General features: G+C 40.6%; 1 protein-coding gene across 3 annotated transcripts in view; it reads left to right on the plus strand.

The window, feature by feature from the left end:
* Positions 1-20,523, plus strand: part of ATP9B (ATPase phospholipid transporting 9B (putative)) — a 271,433-nt gene that overhangs the window by 220,846 nt on the left and 30,064 nt on the right. For all 3 annotated transcript variants that reach the window (XM_063076518.1, XM_063076519.1, XM_063076520.1), the window contains 5 exons: positions 12,361-12,522; positions 13,288-13,380; positions 16,879-16,962; positions 17,305-17,475; positions 19,768-19,866. In XM_063076518.1, the coding sequence (XP_062932588.1) occupies positions 12,361-12,522; positions 13,288-13,380; positions 16,879-16,962; positions 17,305-17,475; positions 19,768-19,866 (609 nt within the window). The remainder of the gene's footprint in view (positions 1-12,360; positions 12,523-13,287; positions 13,381-16,878; positions 16,963-17,304; positions 17,476-19,767; positions 19,867-20,523) is intronic.

Here is a 20,523-nt window from a genome sequence, read left to right on the forward strand (position 1 = left end):
GTGAAAAAGCAGCTAAGAAGATGAGAATGATTTTTAAACATGGGAAGCTGAGAACATTTGGCTATTCACCTGCTCTCAGAATCGTGTCAAAGATCGGCTTCGCAGATTCTCACAGCTGCGGCCCTTCGTGCTCTTTGCACTGTTGTCAGCCATGCCTCTGTGATCTCACTGCCTTCCTTCTTTCACTGCCTAATCCTGGGAGTTACCACGTTTTATTGAATCTTCCATGAGAATGCCCCTCCATGCCTAACCTCCTCCCCAGTTCTGCTGGTGAGATGTGCTGAACGTGCTTGCGTGCAGCCACACAGCTTTACCTGGACCTCTGCTTCGTGACGACCATTTGCTATTGAACCTATGGAGACTCCTTGTTGCTGAAGACCTTTCTGCCTCCCTCCGTGCGCATGCCGTCTTCATCTCTAGCAGTTCCCAAACAGGTGCCATTCAGAGTGGCCTGCATGCGATTTCCAGGGAGTCCTGGTTCTGCTCCCCTGCTTTGGGTCAGCTGCTGCCCCATCTGACATGTGCTTCTTGACACACGAACAGCTAATAGTGGTGGGCATGTCCGAATTGGGCAGGGCTTCCTGTGGATTGGGTTAAAGGGAACTTTTACTTTTTTAAAAAAATATATTTTTATATTACTACTTATAATTTTTACAGCCTTGATACTTTTATAGTTATTCATAGTTTTCTCTTTTCAACAAAACAGAGCTGAAGCAGCAGCAGCCTGCATGACACGGCTGCTGTCATGGCTGTCAGGCGCTGGTCCTGAGGCTCCTCTTGTGCTTGTCACCAGCTCCATGTTCTGTGGTTGTCCTTTGGTTCATGTGGCTCTCTGGTTGTGTCTTCTGTGTGGGCCTCTCTCCGCATTCATATTGCAAGCTCTTTGAGGAAAGGGATCATGCTTTTATGAGATCTTACATTACACTTTCCTTCCTTTGCAGGTGGTCTGTGGGGATTAGCCTAGTAAATCTCAGGCTGAGTGGGAAAGAGGATGAAATAGAGCTACTGAGGAAGGCAGAAGGAGGGAAGTAAAGTGTGGGAGTTATCTGAAAACACATCTTGTAGGAATATTGGTCCTCAAAACCATGCCATTGGAATTCAAGTAAGAGCCTGATTCCCAAAGTTTAGAAGGAGTTTGCCTTTTTGGTACATAACAAAGTTGTGATGAATAACTTAAGTTCCTGCTTGCGAATCACTTGCCTCTTCTCTCTTTTCAGCAAATGTTGGCATAGCCTGTGAGAGGTGGGAGTAGTTGAATCAGTAGAAGTGCCAGAACATAACTTAATCGTTGTATAAAGGGAAAATATTTGGGGAAATGTGGAAACCAGAGCTACATTCCGTCCCCACACACTCACCGTGAGTGTGCCACTTCTGCGTCACTTATCGGTACTCAGAATCTTTAAGGCCCATTCCATCATCACCCCATTATGTGTTATAGATTATTTCACTAGTAAATGTGTAAACATTTCTTGTAGCCAAATCCAGCACAACTTTTGGAATCAGGGTGTGTGTGTTTGCGCGTCTCAAATTTTCTTATTTGGTGGAGGAAATCTAGGAGAAAATGTATACTTTAATAATCATTAGCAGGTTTTGGGACCTAAAACTGACAAGATGAATCGTTAAGATTTATGTGATTCATAAATTGTCATCTTCTTAGCATTCCAGTGGAGGCTTTGAGACAAACAAACATCATTGGTAACTGCTATCTGAAAGGAAAAAGCCACCATCTTTTTTCTTGTAAAGAAAGAGTTGAGCACTTTGTTTTCTCTATTATAATATTCTAGAAATTCTCAAAAATTCCATATGATTATATGTAGAAAAATAATTATGTCCTAGTCAGTTACTTCTTAAGCACTGGAAACTTAGACCAGAGATTTTCCCAAGAAAAACTGTATTGGAAGTTTTTAAAGTAACACATTACATATTTACCTTATTACTTGCCAAAACCAAACATAACTTTTGGTGAAAGGGGGATTTTTTTTCACCTTTAAGTTTTTATGTAAGTCATAACACTTTTTAAATCTTAAATTGAGAATTTACAACAGAGGTTTCACTGATTCAAAGATTATTAAGAATTTAAAGAAATTATAACATAGAAACTGCTAATGTTATTTTAAATTTTTTGGCTTGTTTTTTCCTGCTTTGGAAAAGTAGCAGAACATTAAGTAACATTTAAAAAATTTCTAATACATATGTTAAATCTAAAAATGAAAAAAGTAGATTTCATCATAATTTTTAAAGAGCCTCTATCAATGCAATGTTTGCAAATTCCTAAAGCCCCGGGAAAGTAATCTAAATGGTTCATTATTTAGCTTATTGAACTTTGCTGCATTCAGGGTGACAGATGATAGCAATGTTTCCCAATCACCAAAGTACCATTTTAAAAGCATTTTTTATTGAATAAAGCGCTTAGAATATTGCACCCTGGAGCTTTGTTTAGGGAAATGGTTCAATTGATGTTTTCTGTTTAACCTCAGCTTTGACCTATCACAGCATATATGGTTAATAAGCAACATTATCACTTAAGAGACGTAACCAGTTTTATATGTTCTGTATCAACACCATACTATTCTCACCACACTATTCTCACTATGGCTCTCATATCATCTTAGTCTTTGGACGGAATACAGTTTATTAAGCAGAGTGCCTGGTTTCTGTCTCTGCTACCATAGTCTCTGTTCTTCAGAACATAACCAGTCTTGATTTTCATTTTTCTGAAAGCAGAAAGGATTTTTTATCTTACCTACACATATGCATAATGAATTTTTACTATGCGAATAATGGAATTCTGGGGGAATTCATTTTAAATCCTTGAAAGTCCTGAGAGGCATGAGCATGGAGTGCCTGCAGCGACGTCATCATTGGTGTGTGTGGAGGTGCCGGCAGGTGTGAGAGGTGGTTATGTCAGAGTGTAAATAACTGGATCTTGTATTCGTGATGTGGAGCCTCCTTATGCCTGGTCATTGTTTCTTATGATTAGTGATCAATATTTCATTTTCTCTAAGAAAATAGAAAGTTCTGCTTGCCTGTCACTTTGTGTCTACAGGCTCTGCATAGCAAACGCCAGCTGAACAAACGTTAAGTGCTCCCTGGAAATTCCTTCACAGAGTTAAAATCCAGCCCCCTTCATTTGTGAAGTGCATGTCCAGTGCAGTTGCAGAGAGCGGCACTGAGCTTATGTCTCAAGCATTCATAACAGGGTGCAGGCATAGTAGGCAGGTGGGATGCAACGGAAACCTTGAAGACCTCTGGCTTCTTTTGGTCCAAAAAGATTGATTGGCCAGGATTTTTACTGACTGCTTACTCCTGTAAACCAGTATTAGCATTCTTTTTCCCTCTGTGGCTACATTCTCTCACATCAGTAAGTTCTATATTTAAATATTATTTCAAGATGTAATTATCATTGCCTCACTCCGGCATTTATATGCAAGAATCAGTTAGAATTAATGACAAACCACAAGTGGATTATTTAAAAATAGAGGAATGTTACATCCTTAATAGCATTGCTTTTGGATTTACAGAAGTAAGTGCTAATGTATGTGGCATGGTGTATTTTTTAATTCATTTTATTGTGTGTGCCTATTGAAGCAAGACTAATTGTGGTGTTTTGTCAATATATCTGTGAGGAGCAGATCATTGTCAATGACACAAAGCCTTCACTCTGTGACCTTCAAGACCAATAGAAAATAAATACTATATAGCCTGTCTGCGAATATTGATTAGCAGTTTTTCCAGATGATCAAATTGCATTTTATGTTAATAATTCTATTAAATTATAAAAATGATCATAATAACCACAATCAAAAATAATAAAATGTCAATGATTATGATTTATAAAGTACATGGTAAAAAAATGTATCCTTGGATTATAGCTGGCAACTATGTATGTCTAACTGCTAATGTAATAAAGGAAATTTCTCCCAAGCTTTGCAAAAACAATAGTACAGGAATTTTTGAATAATGGAGTTATAGAGAAAAATTAATAATAAAATCAGGTTTCCTTTTATATTTTCTGCCATGTGATATGACCCATGAATATACTTTCCCATACTGCTTACTTAGCATAGAAAAGTATAAATATGGAAATATGGAAATATGGAAATAAATTGCCTGTGACAAGGATTACTTAGGTGTGGTGCTGAGTAGCCTGTGGGTGAGATTTACCTCAGGCTTCCACATAAATATATTTCCCCACATAAATGTATTCACATTTTAATTATTTTACCTTTGTATTATTGTCAATAATCACATTATTAAAAATTTCTAAAGGCTCAGTAGTCAAAGGAATTGTCATGTGAAATGTACTAAGCATTTATAGTCTGGACTATCTTTATTTCAGAGAAAAATATCTCAGGGATTATTTCCTATTATAATGTCAGACAGAAATTAATACCATGTTAATATAGAAGCACAAATGGAGTATTTGATAATCTCCTCTACCAATTTTTTATTTGAATACTGATGAAATTGTCTGAAAGGACAAAATCCAGTGGTAACTCTGGAAACTCCATCTTATTGGAGAGCCCATAACTGAGTACAAGACAAGTGTCACCAACCTGTGGCCAGTGGTGCTGGTTGAGGAGTGTGTCGCTTGGTTGCCTGTCATCCCTGATTGCATCCAAAGAAAACGGAAAGACGTTTGTCCCTCCATCTGCACGTGAGGGCCACAGCCGTGCAGTACTGCTCCTGAGATAAGTTCTGAGCTGAACCCCTGAGGCTCCATCCAGCCCTCAGCAGCATTCTTTCTACGTATGTCCTGTTAGAAACTACCACAGTTCATATACAAAATAACCAAATAACAGAGAATGGTGACCTGAAGAAGCCGTGGAGAAGAGGGCAGAGATCCAAAGAGGTCTCTGTGGGACACAGAAAACAGATCCTGCACAGGCACCACCTCCCAGGTGTGGCCACAGGCCCAGTGGTGTGAGCAGCACAGCAGCACCTCTGTGCAGCTGGTGTGCTCGGGAGTGCCCTGCAGGTACACAGAGACTGTGTCATCAGTGGGAAGAAATGAAAATGTGGATGTGGCAGCAAACCGAAAAATCTAGGAGAAAAAGAACAAAACTAAAGGAAAGTGAAAGGGAAAAAGATGAAAGGAAACATAAGAAGTAACGATTGAGATAGCAATGAATTCAGAAGGCGATTCTTTGAAAGCTTAATGATATGGAAAGGTTATTGGTACTCCTCAAAACTGCCAAGGTCATCAAAAACGAGAAAAGTCTGAGAAACTGTCACAACCAAGGGGAACCTAAGGAGGCATGAGACCAAGTGTAAGGTGGATCCTGGATAGAATCCTGGATAGAAAGAGGACGTCAGGTAAAAAGTAAGGCCACTTGAATAAAGTATGGATTTAAAATTTTTAAAATGTAACCTGTTTGCTCAGGTTTTATTAATGACGTAGAGAATGTTGCATATGTTCTCACCTTACAGAAAACTACCAAATAAGAGTTCAGAATCTATTTAAAGTGCCTTGTCCTTTTTCATAATTATTTCACAGTAGTGGTGTAAGCGGCTCTCCTCTTTATAACATTTGACATTTGATTTAGTGTGATATGTTGTAATACACTTATGTAAAGATACCAGGGTAATTGCAGCATAATTCCAGTTCTTGCTGTGGGTTATTCAGTAACATTTCCTTAGTAGAACTGGGTGAAAATGCAGGGATGTGGTCTTCCTTTAACTTTTGTCCTTGTGAAATTGAAATAATATTAAAATAAGGAAGAAAAGTGCTTTTCAGGGCAAATCTCATCATGACCAGCCATATGGTTATTCTGGTGAAAACCAACTCCTGTTTTACTCAGACTTGATTAGATCTTTCCTAGAATATTCTCCAGCATCCTGGTCTCTGCACTTGGGGAAGCACAAGAATTTTTGTGCTCGACTTTCAGGAAGGTTGGAGGTTGGTATCAGAGACTGGATGATAAACGTTGAGGAACAAACATACCTTAGACTGTTAAATATTGAAGTCTCTTTTAAAGATGTATAAAATTGCCTCCAGAAGTATTTAAAACATGAAAATAAAATACTCATATCTATATAAGATAACTCAAATGTGAGTTAAGAAAGAGGAAACCCTCAACAAATTAAATTAGCTTTTCATCGTTAACCTTTCCCATTTCCTTGTCTTTCTCGTTATTTCCTTCCCTAGTTTTCCTCCACTTAAAAGAAGACAAGTGCCTCTAGTGGCTTCCTTCCTCTGTCTGTAAGATGAAAGTTGCTCAGAAAGAGAGCTGCTGTCTTTGCTAGTTGCCTCTGTGCTGCTGCAGCAGTGGGACGTGATGGAAACCCAGAGCTTCTGGACTTAAAAGACAAGTGAGGCCACTCCTTCAGCCTGAATCACCTGTCCTCTGCTTATGTCATATATGTAGATAGCACCAAAGATGCAGGGAAACTGACCTAAAGAATATTTGAACAGTATTTCAGTTTGATTTATTGTCAGAATTTAGGCTTGAGTTACTTGGGATTAAACTGGTTGTAGATTTGATGTACGTATGTGATACTTCACGTAGGTAAATCTAAAATAAAATCCTAAAGCAAACACTGACTGTCATGATTTCTGGTTCTACAGGGCCTTACACACAGTCATATTTGTTGATTTAATGTCTCTTAAGCTTTTTTTTTACTTCTCTCAGGTAATTTGCATTTTCTGTGTATCAAAATGGTGTAAAGGCAAACTGTTAGCTTCCCAGGAGAGAGGCACATTTCTTAAATTCAGAGCCCAGACTGCACTGGAGTAGCTGTGTCTACTGACAGATCTGCTCCAGGACCTGGGAGAGCCTGACCTGAGGAGGTGCTAAGAACATGTCCCACTTGTGTTTTTGCTCATGTCTTGAGAACTCCACTCAACTTTTCACTTTTAAATCACTTTAAGTAACAGAGTTTTAGTTTTCATTTATTCAAGAAATATGTCATTGTCTTGTTCCTGAGTATACAACAGTGAACACAGTAAAGATGGTCCTGCCTCAGGGTGCCAGGGTGATCCCACAGCTGGAGGGATTAATGGGGAAGGGGAGTGGCAGGGTGCCAAGGATAGCAGAGCCTCCACCAGGCGGTCAGAGAGAAGGAAGACAGTTTGGCAGAGGGTGGCAGGGAGCGCCGCAGGAGAGGCAGCCAGGATGGGTGTGCCGCAAGTGTGTTTGCACACCAGGCCAGCTGTCGTCCACCTTCATAAATGTTTCCAGTTGCTGGAAGCTAAGCCCTAATCTTTCTGTACAACAAGATTCTGAAGCCTAGGGAGTTTTAATAATAGATTATTTTCACTGGATCTGTGTGGGGGCTTCAAGTTGAACATTTGGCTGGTGATGCATAAATGCCTAACTTCCTGCACTCATTACTTGAAGAGTCTTATCACACCTTCTGGTGATGCTGTTGGTTTTATATTAGTAGGGAGCTTACATGCTATAGAAAAGTATATATATTTTAATTGCTTAGACATCTTTAGGAAGAAAATAGATTCAAACTATCAATGCCTGAAATTTTTCCCTTTAATTCCTACACTTAGTATCACTAGATGTAAGTTATTTGTAAGAGCCTTCTAAAAGAACACCACTAATGTATTTCACATATACAGAGAAAATCATTGAGAGTGGTTTCCTTCACCTAGTCAAATCCCCACCTCACTCTGTTCCAAACCATGAGATAAGATATGAAAACTCAAAACCAGGGTGTCCATGAGGAGCCAGTTGTTCCTCTGATGTGTCTACATTTGGCTGACTTCGGTAAGGAAGACCAGATCTGTATGTAGTACTAAATACACATGTATGAATTCAGCAGCAAATGTTCTAAAAGCACTGCATATACTCATCCAGATTATTTTTCTTTGTAGTTACTTGCTTATAGGCCTAATCCAGAAATGTTTAATTTCATATTATCAAAAGAATTCTGTGCAACACTAAGCAAGTTATATTAGGGCAGTAATTAAAGCATCTATCTCTTATGAAAAATCTGGATACTCTTTTTTTGGTTGGCATTATATAAAGAGTTAATCCTCAAGGTGATTGCTGATTAAAAACAGTGGGATGGGATGCCGGGCTAGATATAAGAAGCTAAGATGATTTTTGTTATAAGCTGCTAACTCAAACGGGTTGTGAAACCAAGCATAAACTAAGTAATAAACAGATGTGAGTCGCCAAATATAGAATGCTCAGTCCTGACTGCCTGGGACACCCATGAGATGATAGGGTGTTCACGGAAAGATACAATTTACAGGTCAAAATGTAATAGTAACCTTTCACTATGCAAATTGAAAATTAACCTTGAGAGTATTGGATCATTTGCAGTTTATAGAGAAGTTTCATTGGAAAAAATTCGTAGAGTTCCACTTTCATTTTACATTGGAAATGGTGTTGCAGGGTGTTACTTTGTCCCTCCAGACGTGTTTTCTGTCTTTTCTGTTGACGTCCATGTGTCTTTTTTTAGTACTGTAATTTAGAGCATATTGCTGATGCTCTAAATTATAGCACCATATTATCTGTAGCATGATTTTAGACTCTAAGTTTACTTCAGTATCTTAGTAACGAACTGGAAAGTCAGGGAATGCGAGTTTTAATTGTACCTTCACTGGTGCCACATGCTTGACATGCGACACCCAGTGTCCTGGGAAAGGCCATGCAGTCTAGCCTCCAGCCCTGCATTGCAGTACCAGCAATGGAAATGTTGACCCATGTCACCACTGCTGTGTGACAGACCACCCCAGAACCTTGGTGCAAAACAGCATTTCAGCATTCTCACAGAGGATTCATTCTGCACAGTCAGGCAACCCCTGCAAGCATGACGGTGTCCAAACTTTCCATTGCTGCCCTGGGCACCGACTATGGGGCCAAGTAGTTACTTCCCGGCTCACTGGCCTTGTCTGAGGCACCCTCAGTGGGTAAGCCTTCACTGCTGTCCAACAGGAAGATTTGAAGCAAGAACTTGCAGACAGCAGTTCCTCATAGTACTTGACAAGCATTAGCATTTGGCTTATTACTATTTTCACAAATATCTTCTGGGAAAAGAGCACAGAGATCTTACTAAGATCCTTAATCAAAATAGGCAAAAGTCAAAACCTGCTAATTTCATTTATTTTCCACAAAAGGGAGAAGTCAGTGACCTGTCGAGAGTGAGGGGCTTCAAGTTTATAAAGTCAAAATTCTAGGTGTCTCCCAGACAGCATACTCTCAAAATGCAGCAAAATTAAATACAGTACTTAGGATATGGTCTGACCAGCTCAAAATACAGTACAAGTTCAGCGTATTGATCTATTTTTGTTTTATGTTTGATCTTGTCTCTTCAAATGTAGTATTCCAGTCGATTGAGCATATTTTCTAATTTAATCAGTAGCTTTAGATAACAAGCAGGTATTGCCCATATAAGGACAGCTGTTGATTTTTTCAGTCCACCCACAGACACAGATGTTAAGCAGAAAAGGGTCAAGGTAACACTCTTTCCTAGAGTGTGATTCTTCAACTGGTGTTGAGGGCGGGGACTAGATCCTGCCCCATTGCACTCCACCTGGATTTTCTGTGTAAATCCTGTGCAGATCTCAATAAAGTGCCTGACCCTTACATGCAGGGTTAATTAATAAGATTGGATGCTACTTTTTCTCCTAGTATGAAAACTAATTATTTAACTTCATATTGTTGTATAGCAAAATAATAATTCTATACAGTTAAATCTCTTTAATTGGCAATCTAGTATGTAACATATTGCTATCCCTGAATTTATAAATGAGCTAACTGTATGATTTTATTAATTTAAATGAAGTTTGTATTCCTAAACAGTAAATTTGGGCTGAGCATAAATTCAAATACTGTACATAGTCATTCCCGCTTCATAAAGCAGGTTTTTACATTGTGTCCGGCTGCTGGTGTGTGGAATAAACCAGTGCAGAGAAAACAGCTGGTGGGAAGAGGACAGGCAGGTCCCTGTGGAAGAAGTGGAGGCACTCCCCAGCCCCCTTGCCCCGCTACCAGTTTTGGGAGACGAGGAGCCCTGCTGCCTGAAAGCACAGGTGTGTGTGATGGATCAACTTCTCTGTTTATCTCAAACAGAGCTAGTTGTGGCCTGCCCTTGGAAATAGAAAACGGCACCTCAAGCCATGTTCTGCTTTCTGGGGTGCAGATGTTGACAAAAGTTGTTTGATTACTCCCCTCCCTTATGCCTTTTTTTATAGAAATGCATTTCTGATTTTGTAACTGAAATAAACCAAAATACAGGATCATTATAATAATTTTACTCTCAATCCTGCTTTTCTGGAATTATTCCATTCCATTTAGCACAGGCTAACTCTATATGTAAACTTTTTAAAGTATCAGAAATTTATTATGGGTAATTTTTTTCCTGATGCATTGACTACATATAATTTTAAATTGTATAAATATGTCTTTATTAACCTAAAACAATATCCCTGCTTGTCTATTTAGTTCCTTTATGAGATCCTAAAAAATACTGGGGAAGTAAATTAAGGCCACCCAATAGAGAAGAGACTGAGTAGTATCCATTGTGGATTTCTTTAAAACAAACCAGGCAGGAGCTTGTCGATTTCAGTCATGGCAGTAAACGGCCATCGAGAGGCATGAAGGAGCGTCTTCACACCCACCAGGCACAGGTGATGTAACATAGTGGTTTCCAGCTCTGTTCCACAACATCCTCATCCCACAAAACATCTCTGTAGTCCTAGAAAATATGTAATTTTAAGTTTTTCTACCTTATTGTCTGTCGACAATAGCCCAGCCCCCAACCCTCTGCCCCCAGCACTGTATGCCACTGGATGGAGTTCAAAGCATTAAAAACAAAGAAACGCCTCTGCAACCTCAGACATTTGGAAATCTTTCTGGAAGTATTCTGTACTTAGATTATTGGAAAATTACTTAGAAAATCTGACTTTAAAAGTGATTCTTGGTCTGCCCAACAGAACACATGTAAATGGCTTTTGTGAGAAAGGGCTGAGGATGAAATCTTAACATTTTTTGATGATTTAAATGTGCCAAGCATTCCACTGAGTGTGTTTCGAATGTTTTATCTTTAATCCTTACAGTAACCCTGAGAGGTGGCCTCAATCATGGACATTTTATAGTTAAGGAAACTGGGATTTTAGGGGGATATAGCCATTTGCCCAAACTCTAGAACCCTACCCAACCTGCGCAGTCAGCCTCAGAACCAGAAGGGCTGGGAATTTTGCTTTACAGAATAAAATTATTCTCACGTGAATTTTCAGAGGACACTACAATTGAATTACTAATATCCTGGACACTAGGTGGTGGTTAGATTTGAAGGCAAGGATGGGCTCATCCTCCTGGGAGAGACTCTAGTGCCAGAAGAGGCCTGGTCCAGGCCTTGAGAGGTGTCAGCGTCACTAGCCAGCAGCAAGGGCATGCCTGCAGGGCAGAAATGAAAGACTCGACCCAAAGGAAACCGCTAAAGAAAGCTGCTTTTTCATTGGGCTTTTTTGTCTGGTGAAGTCTCTCATCCTCTGTAGTAGTAGTATCATATCATAGATAGTCTGTTCTCACTGGGTGATATTCCTTTTAACTGCATAATAGGATTGATATATAGTGCTTTAACTAATGTCTTATCATGAGGTTGCTTTTAAACAAACTTTTTTTCAGAAACATTGTCATAAAGTACTGTTCATAAATTACTAACTTTAAAAATTATTCTTCCACTTATGATTTTAATAACAAATTAAATAATAATTATAAATAAGAATAGCTCCCATTTTTGAGTACCTGCCATGTGCTAGGAAATTCTCTTACATTATTTCAGCTTTAGAACAGCTTGCAAGTATATTTTTCACTTTGCAGAAGGGGAAAGTGAACCTCAGTGAAAGAAAAACCTGACCCCAGAGTTGCTGTCACAGCAGGGGTTGACCTCCTTTCTCCTCGGCTATTTTGTCTCCTTTAAATTTGCAAATATTACATGTGAACACATTCACTATAGAGTTAGTCAGTCACCAGTTTATTTCTTATTTTAGAAAAAGATCAGGATAAACATGAGATTCAGATTGTTCGTTCTTCCATGGAGTTCGTGGAATCGGGGGTGGAAAGAACCTTGAAGAGTTGTTTAATGCTCTGCCTCCGGAACTGATCAGAGCGTGCTCCACTCTAGGTTTCAAAACCATCTGAATCAAAGGAGCTAGTAAGCACAAATCGCAGAAAAGTCTCTATGATCCATATGGTCTTTGTTTTAAAAAGTAAGACCAGGGACTTTTTGTCATGTTGCTTATTTATTGTTCACCTATAAAAACGTTACTTAACAGTATATACTTGACATGGCGACGAAAAGTTTTTCTAAATGTGTCATGTCTCTCCAAGCTGCTGTGTAGCTTGTGTGGGTTTCTAAAGGCAGCCAGTGGCTTCACGTGTTGCTGGTCTCCCTTAGGTTGCCCTGGTGCAGTGGACAGAGAGTGTGGGCCTCACCCTGGTCAGCAGGGACCTCACTTCCATGCAGCTGAAGACCCCCAGTGGCCACATCCTGACCTACTGCATCCTGCAGATGTTCCCCTTCACATCCGAAAGCAAGCGGATGGGCATCATCGTCAGGGTAGGTGTGCAGTGCCACTCGCTTTACCCACAAGCCTTGCTGCGAGGGTGCCACACTGTTATAGAAGACTTTTTTCCCCAATATTTTAAGATTGATATGAAAATTTTCCCAAAAGAAGAGTTAAATATTTACTCATGCTTTATGCTTGTTATAGTTTTTTAAAGTAAAATCTAAACTGATAATTTATGACTGAGAAGCTAGTGTGGCTCTGATGATATAAAATATCTAGTAATATAAAGTCTCAGACTTCTAAGGGAAAGTAAGTAAAACATGCTACATACTCTCTTTTGAAATCAACTAAAGATGTTTTGTTTGCAACAAAAGTAGCATGCCAGAGAGTTTTAACTTTACAATGATTTATGACCATAAAGTTGCTAAAATATCTCTCTATTAAATTTTTCTTAGCAAATACCAAAAATATATCTTGGAAGTTGGCTAAACAACAAAGCATCTAATCAAACTATGAAAATTTAAGAGAATTAATGCTTACTTTACAGCCCAAGTCATACATCCGTTAACAAATTTTATTTCAAAAACTTCAGTATGGCATCACAAGATGTGCAGTTGTATTCTCCATCCTCAGCACCACTAGCACCTAAGGGAGGGCGTGGACCCCTGCATAGAAAGTACATGAGCAGCTCACCACAAGGGAGTCTGTTCACGGAGAGTTGCTTTCTTCCCAGTGCGTTTTGTTTTAGACCAGCAGTTATTGGCAAGGGGCAGTGCAGCCCAAACATACCCATGCTTATTTTCATTGTCTCACAGGACGAGGCCACGGCAGAAATCACATTCTACATGAAAGGTGCTGACATTGTCATGTCCACCATCGTCCAGTACAACGACTGGCTGGAAGAGGAGGTGAGTTACTCCTAACATTGTGCAAAATGTTTTTACAAAGTTTAGTGAACAGATGACAGAAAAATGGTATCTTTTCCCCAACTTTGCCAACACTGGTATAATTAGAATAAATTGAGTTATCAGAATTTCAAACCAACCAGAGAGGTTGCCAAAGATGGTACCATTTTTCCATTCCACTAAATTATTTTAAATGCTTACAGTTCTCAATTTCATAAAGCAGAAAGTATAGGAGTCCTATTTAATTATAAATAGTTTACTTTCTATGAAAATAACTTATTTTTGTTTCGTGTATGCATGCATGTAGATATGTACAAGTAGCTTCTTAAGAAAAATATTTTATTTATGATAGTAAAAAAATAGAAAGCATTATTAATCATTCACTAAAGAATTCTAAATAATATTGTATATATAACCAAAGTTGTATTTTAATATGATATTTATTTTGTAATCTAATTATTTGCAAAGTGATTTTCATTAGAATTTTGATCTAATGCTAATTCACATGTAAGATTCACTTAAAAAATAGAAAATAAGGTATAAATAATAAAGAATTCTATATTTCATTAAATCTTTCCTAAATAAATATGATTTGTAGTTAGTCTCATGAGGTTATATTATTTATTGTTAAGTTCAATTATTAATCAATAGTTGGATTTCAGAATAAAACTAAAACCATTATAATCATAGACATGACCCTTTTTACTGAGCGCATATTACTGTTGGTGTTCAAATCTCTCTCACTCTACCCTTCTACCTCAGAGATGATCTGTCAGTACAGCGACCACTTCCCCAATGTTCATGGTGGTATTGGCAATATGAATCAATATCTCCTTCAGGGCACTTTGATTTAATCAGGGACATGAATAAATTAAACTCCCTGAAGACCTAGTAGAATGCCATAAAAATTACTTTTGGTCATAATGACGTGCAATTAATTGTAAAATACTTGTTTAATTTATTTAGCTTTATGAGGTCAAATCAATAAATGTCTTGCCACAGATAATGTCAGATTGTTTTTCACGAAGATAACTTTATTAAAAATCCTGTGTGCATTTATTTTCTCAACATTGTATTTTCTTTTGATAGAGAAATCTTTTGACCCTTTGCCAACATCTGTGTTGCAATATTATTTTAGTCTAAAAGCCTTTCACTTTATTTAAAAGACAGAACAGCAGGTTCTGAGAGCCTGAGTTTGTCCCGAGTAATTCTGTTTCAAGCAAATTCCCCTGAATTGGATTCTTAGCCATAAACTTGTGCTCTCTAAATGTTTAACAAAAAATACTTTTCACTGATCCTATAACAGGAAGGGCCGATTTTTTAAAACCTAAAATGTGAGAATATTTAAGTTGGCAAAACACTTAAGGGTAAGTCGAGGCTTTGAGAAGATTGGCTTCCCTCCCTCTAAACACAAACTTGAATTAGACCCTAGATGTAGAATTATAAAGGCAGTCAGTGGTTACAACTGGGAAACACAAGAAGGTATAACAGGATCACAGAGACTGTCACCTCCCTTGTCTCTCGTAATCTTTGATCCTGCAGTGTCACTGTCTGGTTTCCTAAATGGAGAGACCAGAGCAGACGCTACTAGTGGTGTGCAGGGATGGGTGTTGGACCCAGGTTTCGTCCAGCTCTGCCTGCTAGCCCTGCAGCCTCCAGAGTCAGCAACAGGCATGAGATCCAATAAGCCAGATGATTAAAAAGGAATTTTCAAAATATCCAAATAGTTTAATCATTTTTATTTGTACCCAGGTTAACTTTTATCACAAAACGTAGCAAATTGTCTTTACTAGAGATGGATATCCCACACAGAGGGTTGACTTTTACCCTAAAGAGATGGCAGGATGACAGGGTTTCTACCTTTGGCCATGGGGGACATGATGTATATACAAAGCCATGCTTTCCCAGGCAGTGTGGGATTTCTGTGTGTCACTAGGAGGCCAGACACCCACGTCATGGTCCTCGCCATCACTTTCCCTAGCTGCCTGCAGAGCTGGCACGTGTGCTGCTGTGCCTTGTGCACGGCACCCAGGGGGCTGCAGGGAGCCTTCATGGGGAACCATGCTCTCCTTTTCCTGCCAGTCACAACCTTGCATACCCAAGTTTACTGGCACGGGGCTCCAACACCTCCCTGAGGCGGGGTCCCCTGGTGGCTTGTTGCGGACATGTCTGGCCCCCACAAGTCCTATCACTGCCCCTCCTGCCTCCCTGTGCCTCAGTCACCCCATGTGCCCAGGAGGAGAGTGGGTGACGTTGGGTGAGGCAATTCCTTACCACGCAGGATGGCATCCCATGTTTCAGGAGCACATGCTCTCACACATGGGCAGCAGCCCCTCCGGACTCGACCCTTCTGGCCGTCTTTCACATCCCTGCGCCCCAGGAGGGATGCACATGAGCAGATGGCACAGAAAGGGGCCCAAGGCCCCAGCGTTGGCTAGTGCAACCCACCTCGTGCTTTCTGCTGGACCCTACACGTCTGCTGTGTGAAAACCTAGGATGAATGTGCCGCTGCAAGTTTTTTGAAAACTGAGCCCTGTCCACTTAAATAATAGGGCAAACATCCACCTTGTATAGACATCATGGTATACTTTTGCAGGTACAGGCTAAATTTCTAACAGTAGGGTCTGTGTTGCTGGTCTGTGCAGTTTAAATTTTGAGAGAAGTGGCCAGTGACTTTTAAGCCAGTTTGTGCTAGCACCAACCACCGGCTTTGGACTGCACAGCCTGCCTCTTCACCCTGTCACCAGCTAAAACCATTGAATTTTTGCCTCTGAAAGGGAGAAAATAGTATTTTATTATTTTGATGCATTTTCTGACTATGAATGGAGTTAACATCTTTTCAGAGGACTGTTGAATGCTTTTCCATTTCTTGTTGTAATGTGACTCCTCTGGGGCTTCCCTTTCCCTGCCCCAAAAGACCTGAATTGCAAAAGGAGACACAAGGAGCCTTGGGGTCTGGCCTGTGTCCCCGGCCTCGGCTCTCTCCACTGCCCAGTCCTCCACTCCTGTCCTGTCCACTAACTGCGTTTGCCCCACGCAGTCATCCTGCAAGCAGGGCCAGGTGATTACAAGTGAAAATGAGAGCAACAAGCTAACACATATGGCACTAACTCTCTGCCATATGTTGGGGCACAGGACTTTATACAGATTGCCTGAGTCCTAGAATAACCCTACATTCAGTCCGTGACAGCTGATGAGGAAAGCGAGACACAGATGATTAGTTACTTTGCCCAAATACACAGAGCTAGCATGTGGCAGAAACAGTCTTCAGATCCAGCCACCAGGTTTTATATCCATGGTCCTGCCTATTACATGCCATGTGAGGTCCCGCCTGCTGTCATAAAGCTTGGAGGTAGCAGACACTCTGCGAAGTTAGCGGGATAAATGAGCACGGAACAGTGATCACCACAGAGAGAGGTGCTGGCCAGTGCCCTGATACCCCATCACTGCTGTGGTCAGGAGGCTCTGCGGGGCCCCCTGTGACTCGTCCCCTCCTTTCAGTGTGGAAACATGGCGCGCGAAGGGCTGCGGACCCTCGTGGTGGCAAAGAGGATGCTCACAGAAGAGCAGTACCAGGACTTTGAGGTGAGCCAACCTCCAGTCATCCCTTATTCACAGATGTCCCTTCCCTCATCAGACACTTTTCTCCTCTTGAAGTTCATAATTATCGCGTGTGTGAGACTGTGAGGTCAGGGTCCCACAGGGTGGGAGCAGGGGCACTTTGCCTGGGCATTCGGGAGTGCGTGCACCGTCCTCTGCAGTCTGCTAGGAAAGGGCGCCACATGAGCAGGAGCGTTGTCCTCTCTTTACAGCTGTGAATCTTCCTGTGCGTGACAGGCCCCAAGTGGTCACAACGCAGCTGAGCTGAGTACCGCGCAGGACACACGCGCGGTGCCCATGCACACGCGTCTCCCTCTCTCTTCCCAGAGCCGGTACAGTCAAGCCAAGCTGAGTCTGCACGACAGGGCGCTCAAGGTAGCTGCAGTGGTGGAGAGTCTGGAGCGGGAAATGGAGCTACTGTGCCTCACCGGGGTGGAGGACCAGCTGCAGGCCGACGTGCGGCCCACGCTGGAGCTGCTGCGCAACGCGGGCGTTAAGGTGCGTGTCCTCGGGGGTCGCCGCGCAGGCCCTCTGTGTGCAGAGCCGCCCCCGGCTCCTTTCTGCGGCGTGTGTAGCCAGCGCATTGCTGCATCCCCTCCGCATCCTCGGCAGGACAACATTGCTGCATCAGCGCCGGTCCCGTCTGTCGTGTGCCACCGCATGGTGGCCATGCTGTCCCGCCCTGCTGCTGGCTGAGCTCGTGGCCATTCTGGAAAGCCGGGACGCTCCTGCTCGCCGCCGTCCTCGTCCCGTGCGGGGTCCCATCAGCAGATTGTGCCGAGAGGTTGAGTTCCCAAGACACGATTCCTGCCTTGCGTGTTCTCTGCAGAAGGGTTGAGAAGTTGATTTAGTGCTCCCTGCAGGATTTGGGGCTCTGCTTTTGAAAATGGAGAAAACCGTCGCTACTGAAGGAAGATGCGCCAAGGCAGAGCTGTGCTGGCTGCGGATTGAGCCGCGCCCGTGCCCCAGAAAGAGGCCTGGGCCCCCGGCAAGGCCACGGTTCCGGGTGGAGGGTCTGTTGTTCTTGTGCTGCAGGAGTCAGCGTGGGCAGAGACGCTGGAAAGGTTTCCTGTCGGTTCTCGACAGCACTGGAGAGTGCTGAGGCTGCGGCTGATTTCTGAGTCACTGTTCACATAGGAGTTCGGAATTAGGAGCGAGCATTTCAGACCCAGATGTCCATGACACCAGAGCTTGATTGTATCGTACGGCCAAAAAATGGGATGCAGAAATGTGAAGTAAAAGCAGATGACCTGTTCGTTCTATTGTAATTTTTAGTAGGCCTCAAACCAGTCTATTTCTTAATTATATATGCTGGTCATCAATGTATCAGAGTAGTGGATGTTTCTTGTATAAAGATTTGGGTATTTATATTAATTCTTTGCAAAGCTGTGTGAGACTTTCTGGAGTCTGCTCTTTATTCCTTACATTTAATGTCTAAAGTATCAGGTTCTTTTTATCTCTACATAATATAAAATCTGATTTCAGATATTCTTCTGAAATGAAGGTAATATTTAAACCAGATCTGATGTACTCTTCCTAACTTGCATACAGGTTGCGCAGCAGTGGTAGTTACTGTTCACCTTTGTCATAATGATATAAATATGTAAAATAAATATAAAGCAGAAATTCTCGGACATTGAGAAGAGCCACAGGTAGGTGACACCTAAGCACATAATCAGTATACCACATAAGTTTTTTTCTGTTTCTACTTTTAATGCATATTTTTATATGACATAAAAAATCTGAGACATTCTGACCATAATGAGTATATTACTAGAAATTTTTTGCTGTTATATAAAATACATGTAAAATATCTCTTTTATTAAATATCCTGATATTTTACTCTCTTTATACTTTAGGGACATACACACATGTATAATACATACATGTGTATATGTTTTTTAATGTAAAAGTGATAGTATTTGATATTTATTTGATACAAGCAACTTTTAGCATAACTGTGGATCATTTATCTATTTGAGCCTCAGTTTCCAGCTGAAAAACTAGCAGGGTGAAATAGAGGTCTCCGTGGTCCTCCCAGCTCTGCTGGCCCACCGTGGGAGGCTTTGTAAATGTGCATCTTGGCACAGATGGGTGTTCTCCCTGATTCCGCTGTGCAGTGGCCAGGCCCCTGTCCTCACATACGCCTCCACCTCTCAGCTGCTGAGTCGGAATGTCATTTTGCTCTTACTTATTTTAGCCAAGCAAGTCAGTAGACACTTCTTTATGGTGATAAAATATACATAACATAAAATTTACCATTATAGCCATTTTCAAGTGTTCATTGCATTAATTATACTCACGTTGTTGTACAACCATTACCACTGTCTGTCTCTAGAACTTTTTTCCATCCTCCGAAACTGAAATTCTGCCCTGATTAAACATTAGTCCTCATTTCTTCCCTCCAGCTCCTGGCAACCACCCTTCTACTTTCTGTCTCTATGAATCTCATGGCTCTAGGGACCTCATATAAGTGGAATTTTATATAATTCATCATTTCGTGACTTGACTGGCTCGTTTCACTCAGTATAATGTCCTCAGGGTTCATCCACACTGTAGCATGTATCAGAATTTCCTTTTTAAAGATGAATACTATTCCATTATATGTATATACCACGTTTTGTTTATCCATTCATCTGTTGATGAACACTTGGGCTGTTTCCACCTTTTGGCTACAGTGGATAATGCTGCTGTCACCATGGTGTACAAATAGCTGTTCAAGGGTGGACACTTTGAAGAGAGGAGAGTGTAACGGTATTATTGACACTCACCAGTTCACATTGTCCACAGATATGGATGCTAACAGGAGACAAGCTTGAGACAGCTACTTGCATTGCCAAGAGTTCACACTTGGTGTCCAGAACACAAGACATTCATATTTTCAGACCGGTAAGTATATATCTGAATCACTTTGAATTTTTAAATGTTTATCTCACAATTAAAACGTGCTGTTTTTGTGAGAATGTATATGTAGTTTTTTATTAATTACAAAATATATTTTAAAAAGAAGTATTGTAATTGTTTTCTTGCTCAATTTATAAAAATCATGTTAAAAATAGCTTTCTTTTAGTTATGTACATTAAATGTGATGAAAACGCTGCTTTTTGGTAGAGTAAACAAGCTCTAAATTCAGAAGTGTTTTTCTGTTGTACTATTGGTATTATTTACTACTATCTATTTTAAAATAGACGTACCACAGTCATTTTCTATTCAATTTGTTTAAACGTGAATTGATTTTTAAAAATTACATTTTTCTGTTAGTTATGCACATTACCTGTTGTCCAGAGCTGCTTTTGTGAAACAAGCTCTAAATAAATACACAGCAGGAATGTGTTTTTAGTCTACTGCCATTTTCAGACTAGATAGCTCTTTCTTAACTAGCCAAAAGGAGATTAATAGGAATAATCTGAATTTCTGTGTTTACTGTATGTATTAGTTACGACTACACTTATTTCAAACAAAAAATAAACAATCCTCTGGCCTTGATGGATGGTGGGTGAACAGACACCCCTCATCTGTGTCTGTGCCAAATGAAGCACTTGCACC

Source organism: Cynocephalus volans, chromosome 13 (assembly GCF_027409185.1).
Source record: "Cynocephalus volans isolate mCynVol1 chromosome 13, mCynVol1.pri, whole genome shotgun sequence".
In the NCBI taxonomy this organism is placed as follows: domain Eukaryota; kingdom Metazoa; phylum Chordata; class Mammalia; order Dermoptera; family Cynocephalidae; genus Cynocephalus; species Cynocephalus volans.